The 20,558-nt window shown below is 43.0% G+C and overlaps 2 protein-coding genes across 2 annotated transcripts; both read left to right on the top strand.

Annotated features, from left to right (window-relative positions):
* The first annotated feature begins 6,031 nt into the window (after positions 1 to 6,031).
* Positions 6,032 to 9,243, top strand: LOC124692857 (50S ribosomal protein L19-2, chloroplastic-like). Its single transcript, XM_047226294.1, has 4 exons — positions 6,032 to 6,391; positions 7,099 to 7,185; positions 7,267 to 7,397; positions 8,986 to 9,243. The coding sequence occupies exons 1-4, from the start codon at positions 6,047 to 6,049 to the stop codon at positions 9,092 to 9,094; spliced, it is 672 nt and encodes a 223-aa protein (XP_047082250.1). The 5' UTR covers positions 6,032 to 6,046; the 3' UTR covers positions 9,095 to 9,243.
* Positions 9,244 to 10,489: 1,246 nt separating this feature from the next.
* On the top strand, positions 10,490 to 13,635 carry LOC124687991 (vesicle-associated protein 2-1-like). The gene is made up of 9 exons (XM_047221710.1): positions 10,490 to 10,632; positions 10,726 to 10,788; positions 10,880 to 10,950; positions 11,063 to 11,144; positions 11,264 to 11,379; positions 11,492 to 11,629; positions 11,736 to 11,762; positions 12,457 to 12,531; positions 13,302 to 13,635. Exons 2-9 carry the CDS (start codon positions 10,734 to 10,736, stop codon positions 13,437 to 13,439), a joined length of 702 nt encoding a protein of 233 aa, XP_047077666.1. The 5' UTR covers positions 10,490 to 10,632; positions 10,726 to 10,733; the 3' UTR covers positions 13,440 to 13,635.
* The last annotated feature ends 6,923 nt before the right edge of the window (positions 13,636 to 20,558 follow it).

The following is a 20,558-nucleotide window of genomic DNA, read 5'->3' as shown; positions in this document are numbered from 1 at the left end:
TGACTTGGCCGCCTCCCGCTGCGTGACTCGTCGACACCCACCGGCTGCTGCTCCCCCACGTACTCCCCAACACGGTACACGGCCTCTTCGTCAACTACATCGATCACGGCCGCCCGCACTTCCTCGCCCGTCCCTCGGCACGGCCCATGTTCGACGGCAACCTCAGTTTCTTGCCTGATCACCGCCGTGGAATAATTAACACGATGGTGGATCACTGCAATGGCATCTTGCTATATCGTTGCTGGACGTCTCTCTACGTCGTCAATCCTGCCACCAGACGGTGGGACGCTCTCTCCTGCGAATACGGCTACTCCGATGAATACATTGTGTTTGATCCGGTAACCTCTCCTCACTATGAGGTGTTTTCGATCCCACGTGTGCCTGAGAAGGAGGTTCGTCGCGAGTCTGAAAGGCTCACGAAAGTAAATGCATGTTTGACAAGTTTAGTGTCACGGGAAACCGAGAGATCAAGAGGTCCGCGGGAAGACTTGCACGATTTCATGGAGTGGCCACCATCCGCATGGACACTAAGTGTATTCTCATCCAGCACAAGACAATGGCAAGAGAGGTCGTTCGTCCGTGAAGGCCGGGCTGCAGGGACACTGACTAGTGTACGGCTAGATCATGAGGAACCCATATGTAAGTCGTGGGGGGGACCGAGGTGGCGGTACGGTGCGTACTGGCAAGGATCACTCTATGTGCATTGTCGTGGTGCGTTTTTTGTCAGGTATACATCTCATTTTGTAGAGTCATTTTTCTGTTCTTCAATTAGTAGTGGCTATGTTGTATGTGAACGTTTCTACAAGCCTTGCATCACTATAACAGTGACATTGTTAACATTTTTTCTTGGATGATTTGGCATATGTGTAGGTTCTCTTTGTTAGATTGTAAGTACCAAGTAATAAATGCGCCAGTAGATACCAAGGATGCGATGTACCTTGGGAAATCGGAGAAAGGAATATACCTTGCAACGAAACACATTGAATATCAACTTCAGGTCTGGACCCTCAGTGAATCAAGTGGGCAAATGTAATGGGTGTTAAAGTACCATATTGATCTTGAGCCATGGAAGATGATATGGTTGCGTCATCTTAAGGGTTTTGACAAAACTTGGACTTTAGGTGATGATGATGCTGATGTCAACAATGATGATTATGATGATGATGATGATTATGATTATGATGATGAAAATGAAAATGAGGAAGAGGATGATGATGATGACGAGGAGGAGGAGGAGGAGGGGGAGGAGGAAAATAAACATGAAAATGAAGAGGAAGAGTATGATGAAGAAATAAGAGTACCGGAAGAAAACAATGAAATGGTGAACTGCGAAAATTGTGAGTGGAACTCCGATGATGACAATGTTCTAAATATAGAAGATAGTTATGATACTTGCTATAGTAGCATGTCTTTCCTTGGGTTTCACCCCTACAAAGAGGTTGTTTTCTTGGCATTGTCAATATTTGGGGGACTGGCCTATCATTTGAAAAGCTCAAAAATTCAGTATCTGGGCGACCTATGCCCAAAGGATTACTATCAAGCACATTCAAATGGCTTGTACGAGGCCTTTCCGTACACTTTTTGCTTGCTTGGGGAGCTTCTGGAACACACTTCAGAGACTCGTCGCAGAAATTAGAGCATTTATACATAAGAAATGGCACCCTGATGTTAGGATCCTCGGTTTTATTTTTGTGTATCGTCTCTTTCAAACTGCTCCTGTCTTTATGTTATGCACTTGTGCTCCTTATAATATAGACTATTATGTCTTGTAAGGTTGTATTTAAGTGCCAAGAAGTGCACCTATATACTTTCTGCATAGGTGCTTGCATTTATCTGGTTTCTTCATGCTTATTGATCACTCCTCGAGGTACATAAATCGTCATGCTCTACTGAATTCGAGTTCATTGTGCACTCTTTGTGGTATTTGAGGACATACTGTGCACTTGTTTTTTGTGCTTTTGCAATTCAGGAAGCATATTTTAACAATCAGGTTCAGCCTTGTTGTGTCCATGATGATTCACTTGGATGGATGGTGCGTGGACGCTTTATTACAGTGACTTGCCGTGTTGTGAAAACAGCTAGCCCGGCATCAAATCTATAATATCTATAAAGTTCATCCCCACTAAAATGCATTTAATGTTTGCAAGCTGGATCCTGATGCAGCCACGTCACCCCTATTATTCTTATCCATCGGATTTCAAATCTATGGTTTACAATTATCTATGGGATTGCAACATCAGTCCATAGCGCTGACCTCCTAGATTTATCTCGAGAAAAAGTAACCAGCAATGCAAACTCAAGCGTCATACTCCCTGGCTCCTCCGCTCCCCTCCCTACCATGTCTCTACAAATCCATAATACTTATAGCCCTTTTGTGAAACAAATCGTGCAGCCTATTCCCCATAAAAAGAAGCCTCCGACGGCGGCGAGCCATTGATGGTCGACGATGATGCATGCTTCTTCCTGCCATAATCTTTGTTCTCCTCTCTGCATGCCACCACGAGCGGGCTATAGGATTCTGAATCTCTAATGCTAATGTCTTGGAATCCCGATCTTCAATGAAGCTGCTGATTTTGTAACCATGAGTTCGCTCCTATCACCCTGCGTAGGGCACGATAAATACGTATGCGATTGATTCCTAAATCATGTAGCTACCTCCTCGATGAGCTGCACAGATCGTCACCAGGTAGCCAGCGGAAGATTAATCCAAGGGAAAGCAGAAGATCAGTTTGCTGTACTTCTCCACGGTCTTCGTTCGCCCCCTTTATTTGACTCTCTCTCTCTTCCAAGTCTGCATGTGTGCCATATTGTGTACAAGTTCTTCTACTGTAAGTTTTCTTTCTTCCAATCCATCCTGCACTATTCTAATTGCTCCCCTTTGGCAGGGTTTGGTGCTCGATCATTTTTTGTGTGGCTTGCAACCATGGTTTGTTTCACTCAAACTGTTATATATTTGTCCTCAGGGGTTCACTCTCTACACTATTATTTCAGTTGTTGCCACCACTTTCACTCAAATTGTAGATTTTTTATTTGGTTCAGTTGGAGACAAAGAATTAACATGATGAATAACAGAAAACTATACTTATATTTATTCCTGATTTTAACAGTTGGCTGATTTGTGTTTGCACATTAGAGAGGAAAGGACAAGTTAAAGAAATATTTCGGTTAGTTATATGTGCAATTGGAATGACTGAAATAAACTAAATGGATCCAGTTTGTTTGTGCACATGTGACCGTTGTTCCACGGACATATAAACTGCTCTATGTGACCAGAAGACATTCACCAGTGTTTTGGCAATGCAAACATTGTATACCCGATGCCCATGTACTATCCAACTTTGTTATCTTTATGTTATATTGCTTCAGTTGATGTTCCATCTTTTTATTGAAACCCATCACGAGATGAAGGACACTGACGGCCTATGAATAGAGCAGGTTCCATCCGATTCATTCATTTCCTTCTATTTCTTTCTTCTTGCTTTGGCTTTGTTGTACAAGCATATATTTCCATCATTTATTTATGTTCCAAAAAATGTATGTATGGTTTCAAGTTTTACTGTAGTGAGTATGGACTAGGGACCAATACCGATGGTTGAACTCATATTTCTATATCTATATTTCTTAAACTACAGACAGATTAGCCACCAAAACATGGGTGAACGCCACTGCCATTTTTGTTTAGCTAATTTATATTGTAGAGTTTCAGATGTTCTTGCAGATCCCTTACAAGTCCTAGGTAAAGTTTCCTCATACAGTATACTCAAGTAAAATTTACACAAATACATATGTTTTTATTTAAACAGCCAATATGTAATAGTAGCCATTTTGAATTGATTTCGAGTTTTCATATTATTTCTATATGTGTTTTTACATAATTTCATAATAATAACATGTTAGTTGTAATTTAAGTAACGTACTCTATTTGTCAATTGGCATGTACCTCTTCTCTGCATGGGTTAAAATCTTTTATGTACTTCCCAATTCACTTATCCATGGATCCTCCTTCAAATCAGTAAGTCGCTATGGATTGGTGATGCATTTCAAACCAGTGTATCCACAATATATCTATTATTTGTATCAGACATGTGTCTGTCAACTAGAAGAGTGGTAACATATATGCAAGCCTAACCAAATATTTGTGAAAGAACCGAAGAAGTGTAATCTATAATCTATAATGCAAGGTCGCGCAGTTACTGTTTTATGTGTACTGGTTTCTTAGTGATTGACCCATCGCTTCAGCTTATGGTTGAAAGCTAACAGCTAGGTAAAATTATACATGTCTGAGTTGATTAGAATTGTGCAGATTGTATTTAATAGAGCTCAGAACTCCTTTAATTGCTTTATGAGTTTGCATGTGACCAGACAGAGTACATTGTCCGCAGAAAAACACTCCTAATTGCAATTTCGTTGTCGCACTCATATGTTCCGCAGCAACGCGCGGGGTTTCACCTAGTTGATGGATAAGAGCTCACCCCAGTGTTTGTGCTTTTAGTTAGCCATAAGTAGCAGCAAGGCATTCTATTATTTCTGTAGCTTTCAAGTTTTGGACCAAACAGTTGTTAGGTGTTCTGTTAGATCAATATATTGACATGGTGGAAATTATGTCGAGTATTTGGTTTACCAAGAATATTTGGATTCAGCTTTCACGAACCCTCTCTCCAGTGTTTGCTCCGTTTCTCAAATGAACCTAATAATATGCAAAATAGTTGTTTCTTTATCTAGTAATTCTAGATATAACCAAATACAGAGTAGCATTATATTTTCTTTAAAACCAAATAGTATTATGTTTACAACCGTATAATATAAAAAATAATAGGATTATAGTTTATACACTCTTACCATGGTGTCTAATGTTGCGAAGCTTTTTTTCGAAATGGGGATAAAACTCCGGCTTCTGCATCATGATGATGCACAAACAGCGAAAAAAGTAGAACATACTATCACTACACATCAATGTTAGCCGCCTAGTATGTCGCCAGCCATCCTGACACAAGATATCCTGAGCGACCATCTGGAGTCATGAGCATCCAGAAACCATGGCATCCCGCTGCCCCTCCGACAAAAGGAGGCCTCATAGCTAAACCCAATGTGACATCATATAGATAACCTGCAAGAAGTGAAAAGATTGTTTTTTGTTAAAGATAATATCATTTCACACCCTTCATGTAGACCAACATAAAGTAGAAACCCCAATTCGGATAAATAGCTTAGACTGTCTATCTACTCCATTTAATATGTTGCGAAGCTAAAACTGCATTTTTTCTGGTTGTCGTTAGCACTACCTTTCTATTGTATATGTAGTATATGTTGGTAGTTTGGGAGCCTAAAGGAGAGAATCTATTTGGTTTTGTTTCATCGGTGGAGTTCCCAGACAAATATCTTCTGTAGTCGGATCGTGTTGCTCTAGCCAGCTAACTAGCTAGATTTCAGAAGGGAGTCCGAATCCATCTCTTGGATACTCTTATCTCACAAATATACTTGGTTTTAGAAGAATGAAATTAGGATTCATTTTGGGATCCAAGGCGTTTTTCTTTCGGTTCAGTGACTTTTCACACTGCCGCAGATCATGGTGCAAATGAGCCTTTGAGCAAGTACACTAAATTCTAGTCAGCTGACTATAAAAATTAAAATAGTATATTGTTGCTTAGTTGGAAGAGAGAGAGGAGAGAAAAGGAGAGTGGGCTCTTATGCAAAGAGTCAGCTCTAGCACGTGCTCCTAGAGTGAAAGATGGGTCATACATTGATAAAATATTAATATATTTTTATAGCTCACTATGTATATATTGACTTTAAATTAGCTATAGATGACATGGTATTTAACTTATAGCCAGCAGCTACACTATTGGAATTGCTTTTACACCGCCTTGAGAATGAACGGTTCAGATTGGCCACGACCTCTGGATAGAACGTGGGCCCACAGTCAGCCGCACAGTCCCTCCAACAAAAGGGGATAACGTTCTTCACCCCCAATCCTCCCCGCCCCCGCTCTCCCTTCCTCCTCCGGCCCATGCGACGGCACTGACAGCTTGGCCCGACTGACCTTCCGATGGCCGCCGCCGCAACCGCCGCCGCCGCGCCCGGCGCGCTTCTTCCCCACGCGCTACTCAACCACCGCTCGCCTCCGCCGCCGCAGCTCCTAGCGCTGTCCTCCTCCTTCCGCCGCATCTCCATGTCCGTCTCCCACCGCCGGACCACCCATTTAATCGCACACGCAGACGCCGGCGCCGCAGAGCCGGAACCCGCGGAAGAACCTGCGCCGGAGTCCGAGGATGCCGTTGCGTCAGCTGACGCCGAGGAGGTCGAGGCTGAGGCGGCTGTCGCGGTGGCGGTGGCGGAAGAAGAGGAGGAGCCGGCGCCGAAGCGTAAGCCCAAGTTCGGCGAAATCATCGCGGTAAGCATCTCGTGCGCAGGCATTGCATTTTAGCTTTGGAAGAATGCAAGCCGACATTCAAGTTAGGCGAAATTATTGGTGGTGGAGGAAATGCAGGGAGCGAAGGAGGAGTGGCATTTCTTAGCTGAATATGCGAGATAGTAATGTCCTCGACATAAAGCCCATAGTTTTGAGCTGTGTGTTGAGTTCCTGGCAGCCTAGTCTCTCGAGCACCATTGCATTATGTAGTGGCATTTCTTCTTAGCTTAATATGCGAGATAGTAATGTCCTTGATATAAATCCCATAGTTTTGAGCTGTGTGTTGAGTTCCTGGCAACGTAGTCTCTCGACTCTCGAGCACCATTGCATTATGTAGTGGTACTAACATATGTCGTCGACTTAGCAAACAAGGATAACTTTTTTTTTTTTTTTTTTGCTGAGGGTTCAGATAGCTTGACTAAGAGAAACGTTGCCTTTTTCTGGAACGGTTTGCTTATGGATAGAAATTACGATGAGAGCCTCTTTGTATTGTGAGGTTGCTAAGAAAATCATTCGTGCATGGTTGCATTTGCTTGGGTGGATAGAACTTGGTGGTTCATTCGGTTTCTGTATGAGAGTGTTTTCTCTAAACCTGTGCACTTATATAGATGTCACTCTCGTTACACCCAAGACCATTTTGGACCACATGTCATTGATATTACCATTCCTTGAATTATTTGATGCCGCAGATTCTGAACAAGCAGTTCATCGAGGAGGCTGAGAAGGTCAAAGTACTTCCAGATCTGAGGCCCGGTGACATCATTGAGCTTAGAATGGTGAGATTGGTCACCACTCTCGTATGTAGCTTTCTATTCTGTTTCAGGGTTGTTAACATCTGAAGCAAAATATTGTTGCAGCAACGACCCAACAAGAGGAGATTGTCACTCTTTAAGGGCATAATCATTGCAAAGCATAAAGGTGGTGTTCACACCACAATCCGTGTCAGAAGGATCATTGCTGGTGTTGGAGTTGAAATTACCTTCCCTATGTAAGTTTGGTTTATGTTTTTCCATTTAATACAGATAATACCACAGGCATCACATGTGTGAAATTGAATTCCTATTAAAACATACTCCCTCTGTCCCAAAATACAAGGCATATAAGTTTAGTCAAAAGTCACAACATCTTCTAAGTTTGACCAAGTTTATACAAAATATATGAACATCTAGAATACCAAATCGATATCAGTAGATTCACCATAAAATTAGTAGGGTTTGAATTTTGACTAAGCTTATACGCCTTATATTTTGGGATGAGGAGTATATTGCAAAAAATTATGTGTATACACTCTAACTAGAAGAAACTTGGAATATGCCCATGTCTCTCTATTGGCACACTGATCTTTGTCATATCAACATCTATACATGAAACTTTTGGGGCCTTTGGCATTCACATACATGCTATGCGGATATTCTCTCGGTCTTGCAATGTTCACCTTTAAATTGGTTTGAAGGGTTATTTTATGGAATTTATAATGAACTGACTACCCAGGATAGTTTTCTAATGATTAAGAAATCATGATATGTTCACTGTAATATATGAGTGCATATGTTACTTTGGATTTTCCCTTTGAAACGTTTCAAACGTTTTAAGCATTATTGCTCAAAATGCATTTCCTACACACAATTGGAGAGGAAGATTTACAAAACCGAGTAATTGCTGCATTTTGGAATCCTTCTAAGAAGGATTGGACAGCTACATGTAGGAGTACATGTGAAACTCTGTTTGGCATTGACATTGTTTTATTTCTGCACTCTGCAATTGCTGAACTCTGTTTGGCATTGACATTGTTTTATTTCTCACATCTTTATCAGTATCATACATGTGAAACTTTAAATTGAGAAAAAACGTTTCCAGTTACTCAACTCATACCAGAGTTTCTATCAATCCCATTAGAGAAGACCTGGTCGTTTCTATTATGGAAGAAGCTAAGTTGTGGATGGTTGCTGGGGCAAAAGCACTTCGTCGCCTACCTCTGCACTCCAGGCCACCTGATGGCGCGGTAGTCGGAGCCCTCCCAGGCTAACAAATGTTAGCCTTGTACAGTTTTTTTGTAGATTCTTCTTCTTTTCGCTTTCTTGTTTTGCTTAACCTTTAGTTCTTTCTTCTTCTTTTTTTCGCTTTTTTTATCGTTTGTAGCTTCGCTACTCTGGTGTACCACCCGCTTTCTTTGCGGTTTTCTTCTAATACATAAAGACACACGCTTTGGCGTGTGTTCGAGAAAAAACTCATACCAGAGTTGTGAACTTACGAATGTTCTAGATTCTGCAACAAATTTCCATTCATATTGCTGCTGTTGAATGTGCTTTCCTGCAATTATGTATTCTTGTAAAAAGAAAATAGCTGAGTGGCGGTTGACTTGTTTTCCTTTCGAAGAAAGGAAAAAGCTTCCATCGTCTCTTAAATAAAAATTATATAAGCAGTGACCCTTTTATTCAAGCACTTGCTAAATTTTATTTTGCATCTTTGTTCGTCTGAAAATAGAAATGCTTGAAGATCAAATAATGTCCAGAAGTTCTACTGTTTATAATTCATGCATTGAAGTGTTAATTACTCGCCTATACATCTTATTGCAGATACTCACCAAGGATCAAGGAGATTAAAGTAATCAGGCGCAAGAAGGTGAGGAGGGCAAAGTTGTACTACCTGAAGCACAAGCTTCCCCGTTTCTCAACCTTCAAGTGAGATTAGATACGACGCGGAAGAGCATCTCACACTAGCATGTCGATTTCTCCTTGGCAAACGAGTTTTGGCGTTCTTATTCAGATCTGTGCATTCACTGTAATCACTGAACCTCAAGCTGAGTAATTTTTACATCTTATCTGTTTGGCATATATGTTTTCTTGCAGTGGAACTATACTTTCTTCTGTGTGTATACAATCTCTATCAGCGCTTTGTTATGATGTTTATTGTGTCCTTTTTCTTATTCTCAGCTACCTGCCAACGTCCCAACTGTTGGTTAACAGTACGTATGCAGCTATTATGAAAGAACAGTTGTTACAAGATAGTAGGTCTGGACTCTTATGTATTAGTAGTTGACATGATGAGGTGTACCCCTAATATAATAAATAGAAGGGTTGAAGTTTTCTGCAGTAGTGGTTTGTTTGATGAGTCATATCATATCAATTTTCTCTCCAGCTTAGGAAACTTGTATCCAGGGGTTACGCAACACTGGGTGTGTCTTTGCCGTGCCATTGCTTGCCCTTGGAACTCAGATTGCTTGCCCAATTGAGAAACGCAATAAAAGTTTCACTCAGTTGGCAATCTGTATGGCATGGAAGCTAGATGTACGGAGTAGTTATTTTTGCCGAAGCATCGTCCTGAAGGCTTATCTATAATCATCTTACTTTAGGGTCAAGCCTATTTGGTAGCATCCAGATCCCAGTTTTAAGTCAAGTATTGCTCTTGATAATTGGGTCCTGGACTGTTCATTTTCTTCCCATTCCTTAGACTTTTTTTCCCTGATCTTATCCCTTATGGCAGAAACTTGTTGAAAACTTCGTCAGCTAGTACTACTCCTAGCCATTTTTCTTAAATATAATGCGTGGAGCTCCTACCTTGAGTAGAATAAGAGCACCAAATACTGCAATTATTTGTTGAAAGGAGTACAGAACGAAATGACAATTTACTCTAGTCAGACAAGAATATTCTTCAGATTCCCTTTTTGTAATTCTTAATGTACCATGTAGAATGCTTAATGAATATGTGGACCTATTCTTCTGAGGTGAAGCCACGTATGGCGAACATGATCTCCTTGTTCTCTAGACGTATGAATTTCGCTGATGGTTTACCTGGAACAAGGCAAGAAAAAAGTGTATAATTTATTTTGTTTGAGAGAGGCGCAACCCTATTTCCAGTGCATTCTAGCTAAATAGGCTCCTAAAAGACATCAATAATAAAAAAAACAAGTGCCAAGGGTCCTTGACAAGAACACACGAAGTAAAGTAACACAAACCACCAGTCACCAATAAACTAAGATTAAAATAAAAGAAGAGTGCTGTTCACTCGAAAAAAGGGGGGAAGAGGAAGACGTAAACTGCCACGGGCCCAAGAAGTGAGTGCTGCCCCGTCAATGTCGCCGGGAAGCCAAGAAAGGCAAAGCGAACGCATTCATCCATTCATTTTCCCTCTTTCTTCCTCCTCCGCCCCTCCCTCCCCATTCCTCCTCCGAATCGCTGCTTAATTTTCACTTCGGCCCCGTTCCTGCCTTCCTGGAGAGAAAGGTATGGATCCTCTGTTACCTCCTCCTCTCTCTATCTCTTCCAACCAATGCAGCGGTTGATGCGCATCGTGGCTTCTTCTCCGTTCCTCTTCAGGTGCCGCAATGGGGGGAAGCGGAACGATGATCTCGGTTTACCCGGACGACCTCACCTTCCTGTGTAAGTTCCTACGATTTTCTTCACGTTTTCGCAAAAAAAAGGAGTAGATTAAACTTGGTGGTTTTCCTATATGTTGAATTCTTGTGCGTAGTCGAGCTGGACAAGCCGTGCTATTGCAATCTTAAGGTGGTGAACAACAGCGAGTACCATGTCGCGTTCAAGGTCCGTGGCATTTCCATTTCCCGACGCACGACTCTGAATTTTCGCTTCGCATTTTGGTGAAACTTGGTGAGAAGGTTCAGGCTTGATCAGGACTTTGTCTGTTTTTCTTCAGGTCAAGACGACATCTCCGAGGAAGTATTTCGTCAGGCCGAACGCGAGCGTCGTCCAGCCGTGGGATTCTTGCACTATAACAAGTAAACATGCATTTCCAGTTTGCCCATTTGATGCTCGTGTATCTGACCATGTTTCTCTCTAGACATCTTCATTTTTTTTCTGATATGTATATGCATCTGGCTTGTTTTGGGGCCTATAGTTACCCTACAGGCACAAAAGGAGTACCCACCAGATATGCAGTCCAAGGATAAGTTCTTGATTCAGAGCACCAAGGTGGCTGCCAGCACCGACATGGACGAGATTCCCCCTGATACAGTAAGCATATAGCTGCATAATGACCGGTTTCTATGGTTTAGTCTTGCATTGCCACCAGGATAAAATGATTGGCAATTTTACGAATTATAATCCATCTTAATATATTTTTCAGTTCAACAAGGATGGTGATAAGCTGATCGAGGAAATGAAGCTTAAGGTTGTTTACACGTTGCCTAGTGGAAGCTCAGAAGACTCTGGTGTTACATCTTCAGGAAACAGGAGCTTCAGGCAGGGCAACGATGATCTCTCGGTGAGACTGGCTAGCTCTATTATCTATGTAGGAAACATAGGTTTTGCTAATAAAATTTCAATACAAAGGTTAACTATATTTCACCTGTTTACGCTTTACCGTGCAGATGCTGAAGAATGCAAGCCTTGATGAGGTAATGCGCTCTATCCAAACAGAAATTTCACGCTTTTATTTGGAAACTTAACCAAAACCCTGTCAGAAAAGAGATTTCTCCTGGTGAATTCTTACAAAGAATTATTCCACCGTTTTAGTCTTTTGGACATCGCAGGCTTGAATCCTGTACGGACTCAGTAGTATTACGTTACACACTGCGAAATACTTTCTTGTGATATGCCATGCAAGTAATTCCTTGCTTAGGATCAGTAATGCAGAAGCAAATTCACACTGCCTTTGATTATATAAAATTGTGAAAAGAGCAAATATGAGAAATAGGACAATGTTCAAGCAACCATCAAATCATGGTTGAAATCAGCATAAAGTTGAGCGTGATAAAAAGGTACCTATACTTCCAGGCCGGTCTCATAATTGGGGTAGGAATTGTTGCCCTATGTGAACTGGCCCTATGTACTAGTTAAATGTGCACTGGGACCAGAATTTGGATTTTTTCCCCCTTTTGTCCATATGGACCAGAGTATCTTCCTTTATCCTGATTGAATATCCAAAGTAAAACTTTTTTCAGAAAATCTTGATTCTACAGTGTGTCTTTAATGAAATGTCCTCTTTATTACACTACTTATGTACTTTATAATCAAGCTGTTACTAATAAAAATATATTTATGATCCTTCTGTCCTTGGTGCTCAGAGTAAATTGTGCATTTTTTATCCAGATCCAGGCAATACAACGTCTGAAGGAAGAAAGGGATAACAATCTTCAGCAAAATCAGCAAATGCAACGCGAACTGGTATTATATATTGACCTTTTTCCGTTCAATTTCGTTTCTTCTCACAGTTTTAGTTCATTTCTCCTAGTACAGTAATCATATTAACATTTGGACTTTTATGCTCTTGCTTGTTTCGTGCGGAAATACTTTTGTGCTTACACGTCGTGCTGTTTGAATTCACCCATAAAACTGTAAAATGCACATAAGTTCCATTAAATTATTATAGAACAAGTATGAATTTTGAGCAAATGCAAGAGAATGTTTTTTATCCTCGATGAGCAACAAGTTTATAACTGTGTGATGTGTGGCTATTCATATTTTTATCTCCAATTAGAATATAATGCCTGTGCATCATTTTTTTTCTTGTGATAAATTACTATATTGAATATTTTAGCAAAACAAAATGAAATCAAATATTGTTGTGTTTTTACCCTGCTAGACCATTTATTTATCGAGAGGGCACAAACTAGCAAACCAAGTCACTATCGCATTAACTAAATATTTGGGTGAAACTAGGTTGCCAAAGGGCAGTGAACCAGTTTGGTTGACTTTGTACTATGGATGTGCCACCGTGTCTCTATTGGTTCAGTACTTTTCTGCGAGCAGTAAATATGGTCGACTTAGACTCAGATGTAGCGGACAATGACCAGGAATGTGAGGTGATTGTTGGTTGGCATCAAAGTACTAGCATAAGTTCTTCATGCCATGTCCATGTGTGAAATGCTGATTGTCTACATATACTTCGTCGCGTATATTGTTTTCTCCTAAATATACAAATCTAAATGTTTCAGGACGTGCTGAGGAGGCGTAGAAGCCGCAAAGCCGACGCTGGTTTCTCCATAACCTTCGCTGTTTTCGCTGGGATCATAGGTCTCCTTGTTGGGCTCTTGATGAGCCTCATCTTCTCTTCGCCACCAGAAGCGGCCTAGATGCGAGGATTGAAGCCTAGAGTAACAGTATTCAGCTCAGTTTCACAATGCCTTGGGGAGGAACATGGAAATGATACTACTCTAGTTTCAGCTATGATTTTTTGTTCTTTGCACTGTAGGTAACATGCCTTACCACAATGGGTTTGCAAGTTTTAGCCTGTGTTTGTTTCGTCTCCCATTTGTATTTATTTTCCACTATTATGTAACTTTCTGTATAATTAGTTTGGCATATATCAGGAACAAAAATGTATGCTTTCACCATTTAGAAGTGTAAAGGCGGAAGATAACCGAATATCTGCTCTCTTGTGACTCTTTGAAATAGCAATCTCACGATGGATTAGAAATCAACTTGTCATCCCTCATCCCTCGTGTCACCTCCCTCCAGAGGCTACTGGGGAGAAACCCTAGCCACCCCAACCGCCACCCTTTCCCCCTCCCCCTTCACCTTGTCGTCCCCGGAGGCGGCCGCCGGGTAACTCCAACGCTGCCCGTGAAGGGGATGGCGTGGCCTAAGCGACTCGTGGCCATGGCGCAATGGGGGGGGGGGGGTGGGGCAGTGCTCGGCGGCTGTTTGGAGCAGGCCGGTGGCTTCGCAGGAACAACGTCTCAACAAGGGGTGTTGATCGATCTGCGGTGCATGGACCCTAGAGCTGCGCTCTAAACACTGCGGCGGCGGCGCCCCTCCACTGGAGATGTTGCGCCAGTAGATTGCTCCTTCTGGCAGTGCCTAGGGAGGCGGATCACGGGTTCCTGAGCCTAGGTTCGTTGTAGGAGGCGAGTGGCGGCCGGAGCTTTTTTGCATCGACGGTGCTCGATGCGGGAGAGTCGTGGCCCTCCGTTGGCTGTGGTTCGGAGATGGTTCGGCGGAGTTTACCATACACATAGATAAGGTCCATACACCACATAATATCTAGAGATCGACACCAAATAGAGAATAAAATGGAATCACAAGCGATAATGCAAATACCCAACAGAGAGCAACCTAATAAGGGCTCACTCTCCCCCTTTGGCACCAAGGCACCAAAAAGAGAAAGGGGAAACTACACGTCCCAAGGGTCGGCGTTAGCCCAACCGGGAGGGAGATCAGATGGAGCGCCGGGGTGAGGTGGAGTATGAGGAGGAGACTCGATCTCGAGACCATCTTCTGGGAGAGGAATGCCATGTTGAGAAACCCACTTAGCTTCCGGAGTAATGTTCTCCTCGAATCCGGGAGGAGACACGTCCACATTGAGAGCCCTCATGATGCTCTTCTGACGAACCCGAGACTTCTTGGCCTCATAATGCTGCTGATACTGACGATGGTTGACAGCTGATGTGAGACAAAAGATCTGTTGCATGCGGAGGGCAAGCTTGGAGACCCAACTTGGTTGCTTCTCATGAACGGGAGGAACATCTTCTAGTGGCGAATTGTGACGCTTGACCCGGAGGCTCTTCACTTCATGAGCGGTGATGTTGAGAGGAATGGAGTGAGCGAGAGGAGCCTGACGAGTAGATATCCAAGTGTCTTCAATGAGCTTCATGATGAAAGGAGCAAAGAGAGGAAGATTCTTCTCCATCACACATGACCACATCTCATGGTAGATGTAGTCCATCACATTGAGCTTCTCACCGGTGCCTTGCTTAGCATGAGAGTTTGCCATAAGATCCACTTCATATGTATGCAACTCATCAAGGTTGCCACCCTTGGGTCCAATCGTTTTCCGGTAGACAAGAAGCATGATGTCCCAAGTAGGGAGAAGATCCGCACTCTTGCCCGGAACACCCCATCCCTTAATATAGAGAGGTTCCAACACATCCTTGGTGAGGGCAAACGAGCTATCATGCGACCGCCATCCATTTGCATTCGCCATGGGAGATCGAGGGTATCCAAGTGCTTCACCAAAGCTTGCCAAGTTGGCTTCAAGAAGAGTCTCATGTGTCATCCACCGGAATGTTACGGCTTCATCTTGTTGAAAGTGAACGGTTGCATAGAACTGTTGGATCAACCCAATGTCGAAGTCCTTGTTGAGCTCCATAATGGGATAGAGCCCAAACTCTCCACACAATGCATAGGCTTCATCAAAGTACCTTGTGGCGGCCATCTTGGCGGTGTCAATGGAGTGCTGAGTTACTATACCCTTCTTGAAGGTCACATAGATCTCATAAAAGATTTCCTCTTGGGACTTATTGTGGAAGCGCTTATCCGCAACCCTATTGTTCCAAGGGATGAGATAAGGATTCCCTTGTTGCATCTCCTTGTACTCAAGATATGGCATGTTCTTGAATGACACATGAACCCTCTTGCCACGTACTGCGGGTGACTTGACATTCCTTTGTGCCGACAGTTGGCGAGCCGTGAGCTTGGATGGACGAGTAAGCTCAAACTCTTCTTCGTCGTCTTCAACATGCCCCTTGCCTCTCTTCTTGGAACCACCTGAGATACATATATGAAGATGGTAGAAGAAAAATGAGTGCGTACGAACAAGAGGAGGCCAAAACCAGATCCTGGACAGAACCCTGAGTGTAGAACAGTAAATACGCCATACTGTAAGTTCCGGAGGGAACCGGCGGAAGTTCCGGTGACTTGCGCCGGAACTTCCGGCTGCACGAAGGCAGCACAAGTTTCCCCTCGGATTTGCGGTAATGGCGAGGTGAACTGCTCTAGACTAACGTTCTAGACAAGATCTAGCAGGGTATTAGTTAACAGTATAATGGAACCACCTAGGAGCCTCCACAGCGCTTAGGGAGTCTGGACCATCCGATTAGACGATCTAAAGGTGCACAATCGTTGGCTAATCCCGAATCGTTACTCACATCGTTGCTGCCTTTGTCGAGCGTCTGGGCCGAGGCCATCTGCGTTGTTGGGCTGCTGCTCCACAAAACGAGTTGGCCCTCCCCAGATTAATCGGACCGTTAAACTGTTTCTGGGCCGTGCAATGCGGCCTTTCTATGCATTCATTTTTTTGACATGTTTTTGTTTTTTTTTTTGACATGACCTTTCTATGCATTCTGGTACAACAAGCGGTACGGGAGCGGTCATCGTTCAACGAATGAAAAAAAAAGATACCTCCTTCTTTCCTCCCGACCATCTCTCCGCCGCCAGTGCTCCTGCAACAGCGCCGCCGGCCACAGGAAAACCAGGACGGGAGGCTACCGGCGGCATGGGGTAACCGATTGGATTTTCCCTTAATTTCCGTTCTATTTCCATGTTCTGTATCTATTTCCTCCATCAAATTAACTTCCTTCTATCCACAACGTAGACCTGCCCCTTTCTTCTCCGGTTACGGCGCCGGCGAGATTTGGAAGATCCACAGACAGCTGGACGGTCGCCGTACGATTCTTCGATCCACCGATTGTTCGATTCCCGGGTGGACCCAGGTCATGATGCCATACGTTTCTATCGCCGGCGTAGTCATCATTGTGCCGAACCGAAACCGTCGGCAGCCTAATGATGGTGGTAAATTCGATCCTTACTGCCGGTTCTAATGTTTCCTTTCTATAAATATGTGCACCAGCCAATCCTATCTCCTTGCCCCATCCATCCCTGTCGACCTCCTATTGTTCATCGGTCATCACAAGCATGCTCGGTGCTTAGGGTTCGTTTCCAGTACTTATCTTTCCTGTTGTTCAAGTGACGCAAACATTAGCTATATAATTGACTCACTCTTCATTTGCCTCAGGGATTCTCCTCATTGTTTCTCCGGGATTTGTCCGGAGTGGATTTTGTCCGGGAATTTCTGTACTCATACGACTCGTGAAACCATCATTTGCAAACAAGGCAGCTGGACAAGTAATCTTACTCAAACATGCTTCCTTCAATTTTCTGTACATCTATACTCTTGCTTACATAAATCCGTTCTATGCTATCTCAAACATTTACATGCATTTACGTGCTGCATATTCTTACTTGTCATGTACATGTTCGAACTACCTACCCCTATCAATATTTCGTAATAGTCTACATCACAGGCGCCGCTGCTGCTATTGATTCGTGTGGTTAATGGCATAGCAGGTGTGCCGCTTCCGTTACATATGTTTTCTTTTTATTGTTGATGACCGTTCCTCGTATAAGTTGCGCATAATCTTTCTCCTTTTGCCATCTCGTTGTACAGTCGACCTACCATCTTGATGTACTTAGAGTAGTGTTAATTTCGTAGTTCGTAGCGACGAGTCCACCATTATCCTTTCAACTGACTTGCTCTGAGTTGCCGTGCTCGCTGGTTCTAGATTTATGTGCTGGATCTGCTAAGAGGATGGTGTGAACTCTCATATGCGAAAATGTCTTCCGGCAAGTTACACCTGTTTATCCAATTTTAGTCTCGCTCCTTCAGTTTCATGTATTTTTACTTACTGTCGATACTACCTTCAGACCGGTTATGTACTCTGTCCTATTTGCCTGATTTGTGCCCAGATCCAAATACGTCTATTAGTTTGTTCCATGTCCTCCTATCTTCTTGGGTGTTCAGCTGGTGAACTACTTAATCATGATAATTGGCAACTTAGGTGTGTACTTGTTTTTTCAGGCTTGTGGCTGCTATTGCTGAGGCTGGTGTGGTAATATAGGTGGCCAGGTCCGAAGGATGGAGGTGTCACGGATGCTTTGCTGGTGTCAACTCATATGTCCAAGCCTTAGTCCGCCAGGCTTTCCTGTTTAGCATAGCAACGAGGTGAAACAAATCATTACAGACTTGCTTCCTGAAGGATTGTATTCTGGAATCTACCTTCTGGTTATCTTTTCTACCTTCAGTTTTTTGCATTCTATATCAGATTGTCGGGGATTCATGAAGCCTGCTCAATAAATCAGTTGGAAGATGATAGTGCTCTCTGCATTTTCTTGAATAGCTTATACATTCGGGCATTAATATTGTTGTCATATATATGTGTTTTGTTAGAAGTGAGAGAACGAAATCCAACAAATCAATCCTGGAATACTATTAGTCCACGGTACACTTATTATGTTTGTTAGTCATAACTCTGTATGCGATTAATCTATGTGATGATAATGTTAATTTGAGTAATGAAATTATATGCCAGAATCTAAAGTATTATCTCATCTGATGTGTTTATAGACAGGTTCGAGCTATAAGGACTAAGAATCCGCTATTATGCGGTCATAGCTCCCACAAGTGTTGACGTCTATGGTGCTGCACAATATCACAACGATAGCATGTGGATTTTCAATTCGCCCTTCTATACCCTCATCCGCCGATGTGTCTTTTGTTAGTTAAGCTTTCGGAGGAACATATATTCTGCAGGTAATTTGTAAGCACCCGGGGAGATATGCTGCACTTTGTACATTTAGTTCTTCGGAAGATTGAATTGCAATGCAAGAGTCATGTGATCACTCGGGATACACATATTTAATTAGCTGACTGGAGTAACCAATTGTGGTCACTTAAGTGATCAGTTTACACTTCCAGGATGTTTCATTCCAAGTTTAAACATGTCTACACAGCTTGAAAAGTTCAGATTCGCTTGATTCGTTTCTCAATACTATCGTCTTGATTCGTTTCTCAATAATATCGTCAAAATGGACGGGCGCGGCAACGCGCGCTATTATGGTCTAGTATGAACCTAGAGAGATTCTACCATGGCCTGTCCTAGCAAAATGCCCTATATTTCATCTAGTGAGGTCAACCCACACCTAGAGAGGGAAAGAGCACAAGCCGGGGGGAGTGATAACGCGTGAAACACACGTCCGTTGGGAACCCCAAGAGGAAGGTGTGATGCGTACAGCAGCAAGTTTTTCCTCAGTAAGAAACCAAGGTTATCGAACCAGTAGGAGATGAAGGCCACGTGAAGGTTGTTGGTGAAGGAGTGTAGTGCGGCGCAACACCAGGGATTTCGGCGCCAACATGGAACCTGCACAACACAATCAAAATACTTTGCCCCAACTTAACAGTGAGGTTGTCAATCTCACCGGCTTGCTGTAAACAAAGGATTAAACGTATGGTGTGGAGAATGATGTTTGGTTGCAAAGAACAGAAGAGAACAATGATTGCAGTATGTTGTATTTCAGATGTAAAAGAATGGACCGGGGTCCACAGTTCACTAGTGGTGTCTCTCCAATAAGATAAATAGCATGTTGGGTGAACAAATTACAGTTGGGCAATTGACAAATAGAGAGGGCATAACAATGCACATACATATTATGATGACTACTATGAGATTTACTTAGAGCATTACGACAAAGAACATAGACCGCTATCCAGCATGCATCTATGCCTAAAAGGTCCACCTTCGGGTTAGCATCCGCACCCCTTCCAATATTAAGCTGCAAAAGACAGACAATTGCATTAAGTACTGTGTGTAATGTAAACAATACAAATATCCTTATACAAAGCATTGATGTTTTATCCCTAGTGGCAACAGCACATCCACAACCTTAGAACTTTCTGTCACTGTCCCAGATTCAATGGAGGCATGAACCCACTATCGAGCATAAATACTCCCTCTTGGAGTTACAAGTATCAACTTGGCCAGAGCCTCTACTAGCAACGGAGAGCATGCAAGATCATAAACAACACATATATGATAGATCGATAATCAACTTGACATAGTATTCCATATTCATCAGATCCCAACAAACACAACATGTAGCATTACAAATAGATGATCTTGATCATGATAGGCAGCTCACAAGATCTAAACATGATAGCACAAGAGGAGAAGACAACCATCTAGCTACTGCTATGGACCCATAGTCCAAGGATGAAGTACTCACGCATCAGTACGGAGGCGGGCATGGTGATGTAGAGCCCTCCGGTGATGATTCCCCTCTCCGGCAGGGTGCCGGAGGCGATCTTTAGAACCCCCGAGATGGGGTTGACGGCGGCGGTGTCTCTGGAACATTTCTCGTATCGTGGCTCTCGGTACTCGGGTTTTCACGACGGAAGGATTATATAGGCGAAGGGGTAGAGTCAGGGGACGCTCGAGGGGCCCACCCCATATGGCAGCGCGGCCAGGGGTGGGGCCGCGCCCCCCTATGGTGTGGCCGCCTCGTTGTCCCTCTTCGTCTCCTCTTCGGTGTTCTGGAAGGCTCCGTGGAAAATAAGACCGTGGGCTTTTGTTTCGTCAAATTCCGAGAATATTTCTTGTGTAGGATTTCTGAAACCAAAAACAACAGAAAACAGGAACTGG

Source organism: Lolium rigidum, chromosome 2 (genome assembly GCF_022539505.1).
Source record: "Lolium rigidum isolate FL_2022 chromosome 2, APGP_CSIRO_Lrig_0.1, whole genome shotgun sequence".
In the NCBI taxonomy this organism is placed as follows: Eukaryota; Viridiplantae; Streptophyta; class Magnoliopsida; order Poales; family Poaceae; genus Lolium; species Lolium rigidum.
Note: the sequence above shows the minus strand (reverse complement) of the source record. Positions and strands in the feature narration are given on the sequence as shown.

Coding starts and splice junctions, on each gene's coding strand:
- LOC124687991 (XM_047221710.1), top strand. CDS start 10,734: ATGGGGGGAAGCGGAACGATGATCTCGGTTTACCCGGACGACCTCACC. Junction 11,763..12,456: donor AGAATGCAAGCCTTGATGAG/GTAATGCGCTCT, acceptor TTTTTTATCCAG/ATCCAGGCAATACAACGTCT. Junction 12,532..13,301: donor AGCAAATGCAACGCGAACTG/GTATTATATATT, acceptor TAAATGTTTCAG/GACGTGCTGAGGAGGCGTAG.
- LOC124692857 (XM_047226294.1), top strand. CDS start 6,047: ATGGCCGCCGCCGCAACCGCCGCCGCCGCGCCCGGCGCGCTTCTTCCC. Junction 6,392..7,098: donor AGTTCGGCGAAATCATCGCG/GTAAGCATCTCG, acceptor TTGATGCCGCAG/ATTCTGAACAAGCAGTTCAT. Junction 7,186..7,266: donor ACATCATTGAGCTTAGAATG/GTGAGATTGGTC, acceptor ATATTGTTGCAG/CAACGACCCAACAAGAGGAG.